General features: G+C 40.3%; 1 protein-coding gene across 4 annotated transcripts in view; it reads right to left on the bottom strand.

The window, feature by feature from the left end:
* The window catches only part of Ahcyl2 (adenosylhomocysteinase like 2), a 203,413-nt gene that overhangs the window by 9,318 nt on the left and 182,461 nt on the right, over window positions 1–11,634 (bottom strand). For all 4 annotated transcript variants that reach the window (XM_008846362.2, XM_008846361.2, XM_008846365.3 and 1 more), the window contains exons 9-12: window positions 11,529–11,592; window positions 11,013–11,101; window positions 6,704–6,774; window positions 4,201–4,295 (exon numbers count right to left, since the gene is read on the bottom strand). In XM_008846362.2, coding sequence (XP_008844584.1) covers window positions 4,201–4,295; window positions 6,704–6,774; window positions 11,013–11,101; window positions 11,529–11,592 — 319 coding nt within the window. The remainder of the gene's footprint in view (window positions 1–4,200; window positions 4,296–6,703; window positions 6,775–11,012; window positions 11,102–11,528; window positions 11,593–11,634) is intronic.

Raw genomic sequence — 11,634 nt, forward strand, 5'->3', positions numbered from 1 at the left:
AGGTATATTTATAAAGAATTGTCTCTCCTCATACTCTGCATCTAATCAATTTGGCAAATCCCATTGGTCACATCACTTCTTATCACCTCTGCTGCTGACCCATCTAATCAAGCCTTTAGCCTTCTCTTGTCCCTATCCCTACTCAAGCTCCAGAAGTTTTTTCTTTATACAAAAACTAGACTGTTTTTTTGTTTTGTTTTGTTTTTGTTCTTTTTGAGACAGGGTCTCCCTGCAGCCCCAGCTGACCTGGAACTCACTATGTAGACCAGGCTAGCCTTGAACTCATAGAGATCCGTCTGCCTCTGCCTCCCAAGTACTGGGATTAAAGGCATGCACCATCATGCCCAGCCAAAACTAGACTCATTTTCTAAAAACGTAGGTCAGTTACAATTTGTTATCTATTTGTTCAGAACTGTCCAGTGATTTCTTTTGTGCTTAGATGAAATCTACTGGGAGAGGGAGAATATGCCTTACATACAATCTCTAGATGGGCTGACTAGACTCCAGTAGACGGATTTACATGGAAGGACATCTAGATACAGATGCTTGATTGGATGGGACTTAATATGCATGGTGGAATACATGAGGTCTGGTGGGGGAGGAGGTCTAAATTTGATTAATAACTGTTGTATGAAATTACAAAAGCTCAATAAAAAATTCTGTTACTGTCAGTATGCCCATATCCTGATTCTCTAAGGAAAGGAAATAAACCCTCAGGTTGGACTCACCCCAAGTCTCAAAGGCAACTTTGCCTGATAATCTTTATGCCTTACAGTCTACTTGGCCAAAATGGACATTTTATTAACAGGAGAGACATATATAGAATGCTGCTGGAGCTCATTAACCAACAGATTCGATATTTTCTTTTTTAAAAAAACATTACATTTGCTTGTGTGTGTGTGTGTGTGTGTGTGTGTGTGTGTGTGTGTGTGCCACCAAATGCATGTGGAGGTCAGAAGATTGTGCTATGGCATGTGTGTGGAGGTCAGAGGACAGCTTGTAGTAGTCAGTTCTCTCCTATTATGTGGAGTCCAGGGATCAAAATCATCTTCAGACTCAGCCACAAGTGCCTTTACCTGCTGAACTATCTCACCTGCCCCACCACGGCTCTGTTCCTCAGACACTGAAGCAGATTTCTACCTCAGGGTCTTCTTATTTGCCATTATTATTTTTTTCTTTTTATAATGCTGAGACTGAACACAGGTCCATGCACATGTGTAAGCATTCTACCACTGAGCTACCCTGCTTTACCATTCTCTCTGAATATAGTGCTCAAATGACTTGACTTTTTATTTCATTCAGCTTTTTTTTTTCTATTGTTATCCACAAAGATACCTTTCTTGACCATTTCAATTAACAGTGTCTTCAATATCCTCATCTTGATTTTTTATTCAACATTACATGGACAATAACTGTCTATTATCTATCACCCACACTAGAATATAAACTTCATGGTCAATGTCTTTTCATTCAGTTAAAATTTGGCACAGAGCAGGGCCAGTATTCAGGATGTATTTGCTATAAGTGAACGAACACTTTGGTTTCAATTATTGATGAGTTTGTTATTTCCTTTTTTGTTTGTTTGTTTGTTTTGAGATAGGTTTTACTACATAACCCAGGCTGCCATTGAGCTCACAGCAATCCTTCTGTCTCAGATTTCTGAGTGCTGAGATTACAGCCATGAGCGATGAGTTTTCTATTATTTTAAATTTTACTTTACACATCCTGTGATACCACCATCAAATACGGATAATTTAAATTTTCAAAAGCCCTCTGAGCAGTCCCTTTCTGGACCATTTAATTTATCCATGTACTTTCTGCCAAGTAGAATTCAAAGAAAAGAGAGATGGCCCTTGGATCTTGCTATGGGAAATATGGGGGGCGGGGGTGTCTACCTAACAATGACTGTAAAACCAAGTTTTACACACTATCCAGAATGATCCTTTTAAAATGAAAGCCGCTGTATTAAAACTAAGTCAGATTATTGTAAATCCTACAATGGTTCCCTGTTTTTCTCAGAATATAATCAGGTTTTAGCATGGGCAGTTAGACTAGAAGAGATCTGGCCTATTACCATTCTGACCTCATCTTCCATTCTTCCTGCGTTGGGCTCACTGTTGCCGAGTTTACTGGCCTCCTGTCCTTTCTCAAATAGAGCAGTTTTGCTCCTGCCTTGGAACACGTGTATCAGCTGCTGCTTCTGTTTAAAACGCTCTTCACCTAAAAATCTACCTGGCCAATTCCTTCAAGTCTGCTCAAACATTACCTTAATGAGGCTCAGTTTGATTATTCTACTTAAAAATACAACCTAGTACTCAATTCCCTTTACTAAAATTTGCTTTTTCTTTTTTCCACGGTGCTTTTACTGTCTAATGTCCTGTGAATTTTACTTACTCATTATGTTTAATTTTTCTTCTCATTAACATAAGCTCCATGAGGGTAGGAATCTGTTTTGTTCACTGACTCCCAAGCATCTAAAACTGTAAGTGACATACAGCAATCACACAAAGGTATTTGTAACTGAAGGTAAATGGTTTTCCTGCATTTATCCTAAGGAACTGTTCCTGTCTGAACTGCCTCAGAAGGAGAGATTATTATCACACACTGAAGTTAAGCGTAATCTACCAGTCAGGTGGCGAAAGCATACCATAATGAAAAACAAACTAAAACAAAGCAAAACTAGAACTTGTAGTCAAAACACCTGAATTCTGTGCTTAAATTTAATTTTGAACCAATTATATGACTTATCAGTTTATTTAATGTCTTAGCTTCCCAGTAGGAAGGTAAGAACAACTCTTCACAGAATGAAGAATATTCCTCACAGAGAAGTCAAGGGGGTGAAATGAGATAAAGTAAAAATACAGATGTTAGATGATTGTATCTGGAGTTATTTCAGTTTCCTGAGGTTTTAGAACGAAAAACTTCCTTCCTTCCTCTGTCTTTGATCATTTAGCAAAAGGGCAGCATAGCTAATAAGGGAAACTTAAGGGACTAGCCCCCCAAAAGGAATCAGCTACATTAAACAACTAAATTATTAATTGCAAGCAAACTAAACTATAGTGAAAAGACAGAGTAATGAAGCCATGGCACTCAGACCCCCAGGGTAGAAGACATTGGCTTTGAGGATTATTTTGCCAGTTATTTTCTTCCTTCTTTCTGGTGCTGGTGGTGCTGGGGATTAAGCCTGGAGCCTCATGTATGTGAGGCAAGCACTCTACACTGAGTTACATCCCCAGCCAGCTGCTTTGAATGACAGAATAATAGACATAAGGTTAAAAGGAGAAACCACATAAAATAGATATTATCCAAAAAGGCTCTTGATATGTCAGCTGATCCTTACCTGGCAATGCTGAAGCTCAATCACAGCAGCCCTCAGTGGAGATGAAAGCATGCTATGGTTGAGCCAGTTACCCAGAGAGAAAGACAGATGTGCCATAAAAATGCCATAAAAACTTAAAGCCAGAGTCAAAGTCATACTGAGAGATACTTTGGTAAGTCTGAAAAGAAATAAATAACACTTCTATTAACTATTACTTGGACAACTTATTATTAGGAGTTTGGATGACTATAATCAAATTAGAGAACCAAAGTGATAGATTTTCCAAGTTTGAGGAGTGCATGCTGCTACACCGTGGCATAGGAGTGAATGTGACACCTACAGATCCAATTATTACAGTTTGGAAAATATGTTAAGGAGGCCTAGCCTAGTGAAAGAGGGAGAGAAAAGAAGAAACTGCAGTATCTGACAGACACAGTCATTCTAAGGCAATGTATTCACCATAGCCCACAGATCTCTCTCCCTTGAGTGTTTCCATGGACCAGCCTACTTATCTCATCTTTATGTAAAACCAAACATCCCCCAAATTCTGACTGCCATTCTGACTCACATTGAATTTATTCAGCTCTCAATCCTAAGCATAAGGGAAAATAAATAGTACACAGTATGGGTGGATAATCAAGTTGGGTGGAAGATGACAATCATTTCAAATGATTAAGCTGAGAAGCAGCAGCTTTATCTTGTCCATAAGCACAGGCCATAGGGCTAGTGAGTGAGTAGATATGGACAGCTCTTCTAGGACAGTCTCGGACAGTTCAGGATGAATAATAACCCTATTCTTTCATCTTCCAGTTTGTTACTTGGGAAGGAGAGAAAAAATGGAAAATTAAAAAGTCCCCAGTAATGATCACTAATGATCTTACCACATCAATCTCCGTGTTGGAATGTCCCATGTTACAAACGATGCAGCTATTCTTCATACGGTCCAAGTGTTCTCTGGTTACCACATTCTTGTTACCTTAAAAACAGAAGATACCTATATAAAAGAATATAGGTAATTCATAATATTGTATGAAGTAGGTATGAACCCCCTACTTCATACACTATGTAAAAATTAACTCTAAGTGGACTATTTTTTAGAATTTTTAAACATTTATTTATGGGCTTGAGAGATGGCTCAGCAGTTAAGACACTAGCTGCTCTTACAGAGGACCTGGGTTCAAATCCCAGCACCCACATGGCAGCTTATAACCATCCATAACTTGGGTTCCAGGGGATCTGACGCCCTCTTCTGAGCACCATAGGCATTGCATGACATGGGGGCACTTACAAATATGCAGGTAATACACTTATATACATAAAATAAAAAAATAAAACATAAACAATTTATGTTATGTGTGTGAGTATTTTGCCTGCATATAGGCAAGTGCACCTGTGTCATACAATGCCTGCAAAGACCAGAAGTGGGCATCAGATCCCCTGGAACTGGAGTTACAGATGGTTGTTAGCGGCCATGTAGATGCTGGAAACTGAACCTGGGTCCTCTGCAATAGCAAGCAACACTCTTTAACTGCTGAGCCATCTTTCTAGCCCCAGATCATATTTTAAAATATATATATTAGTTTACTGATTTTATGTGTATGTGTGTCTAAGTGTATGTATGTGTGCCATGTATGTGCAGAGCCTGTGGAGGGCAGAAGAGATAGTAAGATTGCCTGGAACCGGAATTATAGAAACTGTGAGTGCTGGGAACTTGGATCCTCTGTAACAGCAGCAAATGCTCTTAGCTGTAGAGCTGATTCTCCAGCCCCTGAATCATATTCCTAAATCTAAAACAAAAAACTCTAAAACTCTTAGTAGTAAAACAATAACAACAACAACAACAACAACAACAAAAACACCTTAGGACCACATCTTTAATCCTAGCATTCAGGAGACAGAGGCAGGTGGATGTGTGTGACATCAAAGCCAGCCTGGTCTATATAGTAAGTTCCAGGCTAGCTGAGGCTACAGGGAAACCCTATCTTAAGAAAATCAAAAGCGGGGGGGCGGGTATGGAAACCTTAGAAGAACATAAATCTTTGTGATCTCAGATTGGGGAATTGTCTACTTAGATATAACACCTTAAGCTTAAGCCATCCACCAAAAGAGACATACTGAAATACATCGATAGATTAACACTTTTTGTGCTGTATATGATACCACTAAGAAAGTGCTTAAGGGGTTGGAGAGATGGCTCAGTAGTTAAGAGCACTGGCTGGCTGTTCTTTCAGAGGACCTGGGCTTGGTTCCCAGGACCCACATAGTGCTAAGAATTGTCTGTAACTTCAGTTCCAGGGGATCTGATGGACTCTTCTGGCCTCTGTGAGCACTGCATGACATAGGTACACTTATATGTACCCAGACACATACATACTCATAAAGATAATATTAAAAAATAAAAATAAAAAGGTGTTTGAAAAACAACTCAGTAATGGAACAAAATATTATTATTATTATTATTATTTATTATTATATTTTGGTCTTTTTGAGACAGGGTCTCCCTATAGCCCCAACTGGCCTGGAACTCTCTATGTAGACCAGGCTAGCCTTGAAACTCACAGAAATCTGCCTGTTTCTGCCTTCCAAGTGCTGGGACTAAAGGTGTGCACCACCACGCCTGGCTATATCTTTGTTTTTGGAAGTAAAGCAAAAAATGAAGGGGCTGGGTGTGTAGTCCAGCAGGAGAGCATACATTTAGCATGCTTAAGGCTCTGGGAAAAATTACTAGCACACACTTCTCAATCATATGTAGTAATTTAAGATCTGGTTTCCCAAATAAACCTCTACAGATGCATCTCATTTCTAGCTCTCTCCCTAGGTAGTTAAGGATAGGTGAGGATATGCTAGCTTTAATAAAGGGTGGAGGAAACCTTTTCTATAGGAATGACATATTTACATACTCTAAATAGGTTAAGAAGAATCTGAAAGAGAAGGACTGTTTTCTTGGACTGTTCTTTCTGATGCGCGAGTGTGTGCATGTGCATGTGCGTGTGTGTAAACACATGTACATGTGCACACAGGAGATCATCCTCGGGAATGCCACCCACCTTATCGGTGAGTGTCCTCCACTGGCCTGGAGCTCACCAACTAAGCTAGGCTGGCTGGCCAGTGAGGCCACAGATTCTCCTGTCTCTGTCTCCCCAGTGCTGGGATTATAAACGTATGCCACTATACCTGGCTTTTTTACATAGGTTCTGGGGATCAAACTCAGATCCTCATGCTTATAAGGCAAATGCTTTATTGAGTTATTTCTTTCCTATGCCTGCCCCCATCCCCTATCTCTGGCTATTCTAGTTTGGTGTTATTCAGAACATTTCCAATCACCTTCTATTTCTCCATGAAAGCATCCCAAGTACTACCCCATTTAATACATCACAATCATACCTGTACAGGTAATAACAATGTCCACTTGTCGGATGACTTCATTTAATTTCACTAGTCGAAATCCATCCATACTGTAGAAATAAAGCAGGATCAATTAAACTAAGCAGGTAGCTGCAGAGCCTTTCTTTAAAAGCTGGCATCAAATTCCTTTAGTAGGTACAATGTCACTTCTTGGGATAGCTGGAATGATTTTTGGTCTGTTTATTTTGTTTTGTTTTCAAGACACAGTGTTGCTGCTGTGTACCCCAGGTTGGCCTCAAACTCATGATCCTCTAGCCTCTTCCTCCCAAGTGCTGGGATTATAGGCATATGTCACCACATCTGGCTTGGACTATTGTTTTATTTATTTATTTTTTGCCTTTTTTTTTTTTTTTTGGTCTTTTTGAGACAGGGTCTCCCTATAGCCCCACCTGGCCTGGAACTCACTTTGTAGAAGGCTGGCCTCGAACTCACAGAGATCCGCCTGTCTCTGCCTCCGCCTCCTGAGTGCTGGGACTAAAGGCTTGTGCCACCAAGCCATTGCTTGGACTATTCTTATCAGTGAAAACTTCCAACCATTTTGTTAGTTTATACAGGAGAAAAATAAAATAAAAGCTTCCTTCACATCACTGGGACTATTTCTTCCTGATAATAGGGAGCCAAGCAAGTGTCACCATGAGATTCCCAATTGAATTTCTAGAAAATGACAGTTGGCCACTGAATCTACTATCCCACTAAAACTGTTCTCCTAAGATCACCTGGAAGAAAAAAAGAAAATTTTTTCTTCCTTTCTCATAGTACTTGATTTCTCTCCCACATTAAACATTTGCCTTCTTAAAACTTAACTTCCCCCTTCTGTGGTGCTGGGGATTGTATATAGGGCCTCGTGCATGATAGGCAATTATACCCCACTGAGCTATCTCCTCAGCTTTTTCTCCATTTACAGATTGCTATTGACCAGTCAAGTTGTAAGTACTGGTACTTGGTGGCATTCCTCAATAGACTGCTCTATTCTTTCAATACTCATTTATAGAGCCTGCTCTTGGCTGCAAATGACCATTCACAGAAGACTCACTGGCACTTTCTTTTTATCTGCCCCATTGCTGGGAATAGAACCCGGGCCTTGGGCATACTAGGCAGAGCTCTACCACTGACCTAATCTCCACCCTCACTTTTTATTATTTATTACTTATTTATTTAATTAATTAATTAATTAATTTATTTATTCTTTTTGAGACAGGATCTTCCTGCAGCTCCAGCTGGCCTGGAACTCACCAGGTAGACCAGGCTGGCCTTGAACTCACAGAGATCTGTGTGCCTCTGCTTCCTGAGTGCTGGGATTAAAGGCGTGTACCACCAGGCAAGGTTCAATTTGCATCTTTAAGTTACATCTCTTGGAAGCTTCATAGCCAAATAATCCATTGAATATTTCCTCAGAGATCCCAAACTTACTGTCTTTGAAAATAAATTACCTTTTCCATATCTTCATGGACTTTTTCTTCTGTAGTTTCTATCTTGATCAGTTGCATTAATATTTATGCAACTATATGAGCCAAGTAAGCTAGAATGTCCTTGCCTACTGTTCCTTCCTAATTGAAATTGTAACCAAATCTGGTTGATCCTGTTTTCTTAATTCCTTAAAAGTCTCTTGCTACCCCTCCACCCACCTGATCCCACCACTCTTGGTGGTTTTAAGACATGGTCTCAACTCAATTTGTAGAACAGATTGACTTTAAACTGAGGCAATCCTTCTACCTCAGCCTCCTGAGTGCTGGGATTACAAGTGTGTGCCCCTGTGCCTGGCTCTGTCCCCTTATTCTATATATGCTGGCTTTCCTAAATTTAGGTCTTACTACTTCTTAACTAGATTACTGCAGTAATGCTTGCTCCAATCTCACTGATTCTAGGCTTACATCTCTCAAAATCATTTTGTAAAATTATTTTCTTATTTGTAACATGTCATTTCCTTGTTTAAAATATTTCAGAATAAGACTACCTAGCTTAGGACAAGATCTAAATTCTTTTTTTTTAAATTTTATGTGTAAGAGTTTATGCTGTGTATATATGTAAGTGTACTCAAGTGTCATGCAATGCCCGCAGAGAACAGAGGAGGGCATCAGATATCCCCTAAACTGGAGTTATAGACAATTGTTAGCTGCCATGTGGGTGCTGCTGGGATTTGAATCTGGGTACTCTGTAAGAGCAGCCAGTGCTCTTAACCATGGAGTCATCTCTCTAGCCCAAGATCTAGATTCTTTTTTTTTTCGGTCTTTTTGAGACAGGTTCTCCATGTAGCCTCAACTGGCCTGGAACTCTCTATGTAGACCAGGTTGGCCTTGAACTCACAAAGATCTGCCTGCCTCTGCCTCCTGAGAGTTGGGATTAAAGCTGTGCGCCACCACGCCGGCCCTACTTTTAATTTTAAATTTAAGGATTTGGACCTTAAGAATTTTTTTTTGAGACATGGTCTCCATATAGCCACAGCTGGCCTGGAATTTGCTATGTAAACCAAGCTGACCTTGATCTTACAGAGATCCGCCTACCTCTGCCTCCTGGGTGCTACGATTAAAGGCATGTGCCACCACCACATCTGAACCTTAAGAATTTTAAAATTAAGGGGCTGGAGAGATGGCTCAGTGGTTAAAAGCACATTTTGCTCTTACAGAAGACTCAAGTTCAGTTCCTAGCACCCACAGCAGGGGATCTGATACCCTCTTCTGACATCTGCAGGTACCTGCACTGGTGCACATATCCCCACGCAGACACACACATACATAATTATAAATAAAATCTTGGGGCTGGAGAGATGGCTCAGTGGTTAAGAGCACTGACTGCTCTTGCAGAGGACCTGGGTTCGATTCCCAGCACTCACATGGCGGCTATGAACCATTCTTAACTCCAGTTCCAGGGGAACCAGAAGCCCTCTTCTGACCTCCGCAGCATTGCATGACAGGGGTGCACTCACATACATGCAGGCAATACACTCATACACATAAAATAAAAATAAAATAAAATATTTAAAAAAAAATCTCAAAAATAAAAAGGATTATAAGAATAAGGCAAACAAATTCCCACTTATACTTCCCTCAAGAGTTGGCAGATTTTTTAAAATATTTTATTTATTGGGGCTGGAGAGATGGCTCATCAGTTAAGAACCCTGGTTGTTCTTGCAGAAGACCCGGGTTTGAATCCCAGCACCCACATGGCAACTAACAACTGTCTGTAACTCCAGTTCCAGGGGATCCAATATCCGTGTTGTGCAGCGCCCACGGCGGAAAAAAGAGGCTGCCGGATCCCCTGGAACTGGAGTTACAGACAGTTTTTAGCTGCCATGTGGGTGCTGGGATTCGAACCCGGGTCTTCTGCAAGAACAACCAGTGTTCTTAACCGATGAACCATGTCTCCAGCCCCTGAGTTGGCAGGTTTTACCCTTAAGTTGGATTTGTCTGATAATTTCTTATGATTAGATTTTTATAGTTTTGCAAGGACTATTACAGTTTTGGGAGATTTTTATATAGTTTTGGGAGGACTACCACAAAGTCTTCTTTTTAGTGTATTATATCAGGTCTCTGATACAGCCTATTTTACTTCCCCCTCTCCCTTTTTTCCTGTTGAGAATTGAATCCAAGGCCTTGTGTATGCTATGTACACGCGCTACCACTAAGCTGTATCTTCAAGTACAATTTGATCTCATTCTGCAGCCCAGGCTGGCTTCAAATTTGTAGTGGTCCTCTTGCTTCAGGCACCCAAATACTAACACATCCAGCTCTAATTAGTTAATTTTGAGACAAGGTCTCATTCTGTAGTCATGGCTGACTCGGAACTTACAATCCTCTTGCCTCAGTCTTACAAGTGCTAGGATTACAGGCCTGAACCTTTAAAAGAAATTATTGTGTGTTATATGTATATGTGTAGGGGTGCACGCATGCCATGTTGCACCAGTGAAGGTCAAAGGACAACTTTGTGGAATCAGTTCTCTCCTTCCACCTTTACATGGGTTCCAGAGATCAAATTCAAATTAGCAGGTGAACCATCTTGCTAACCTTTCTTTTATTATTTGATCATTTATTTTCAAAGAGGCAGGGATTACACATGGAAAAGTTAATGGGATATTTGTCCCCTGAACCAAAGTATTCCCTGTTACTATTTCCATAAGAATTATACATTTTTCACTTTTCTCTAAGCAGAGCTTCTTGACCTTTGAAAGAAAGAAGCTTAGAGTTATAGCAGCCTCCATCAGGATCTGGGCTCTTTAAGATATGGTATGAAGGCTCCAGAGTGGCATGTTAGACACTATAAAAGAAGTGCAGCTCTCCCTCTGCATGCTTACCAGGCTTGCAGGGCACAGATAGGGTCAATCTCAGTTACATACACAATGGAGCCCATGGCCTTCAGAGCAGCACAGCACCCCTTCCCCACCTAAAGAGGGAGAGAGCACACATAATAAAGAAAGTAAGTGAGAAAACAGTTTTCAAAGCTTCCTTTCTACCCCCCAAAAGTAATTTTGCTGAATAGATTCGTGCCTGGGAAAAAAACAAGAAAAACAAGTAAATGTAGTTCATAAACAAACCCCTGGCCCCTGCTTAGCACATTCATATGCATAAGAACACCCACACTCACGATTTATAATCAAAACACAAGCTAAAAGAACATCACAAACAGTAGTGCTAGAACACTTGAGAAAAATAACAAAAATACAAAGTGAGAGAGAAATGTACTTCAGCTAAAGCTCTCTAAAACTATTCGCTCCTGTCTAAAGTGGTGCATGATAGACTCTTTACTGTATGCATGCAATATTCTAGAACATTCATCAAAATGCATTTTAAACCACCAAGAAGTGGTTTACCTCTCCATAGCCACAGACCACCACCTGCTTTCCACCAAACATCATGTCTGTCGTCCTTTTAAGTCTAGGAGGAAAAAAAAACAAAAAACAAACCTTCAAATCAGGA

This window comes from Nannospalax galili, unplaced genomic scaffold (assembly GCF_000622305.1).
Source record: "Nannospalax galili isolate Female #2095 unplaced genomic scaffold, S.galili_v1.0 scaffold660, whole genome shotgun sequence".
In the NCBI taxonomy this organism is placed as follows: Eukaryota; Metazoa; Chordata; class Mammalia; order Rodentia; family Spalacidae; genus Nannospalax; species Nannospalax galili.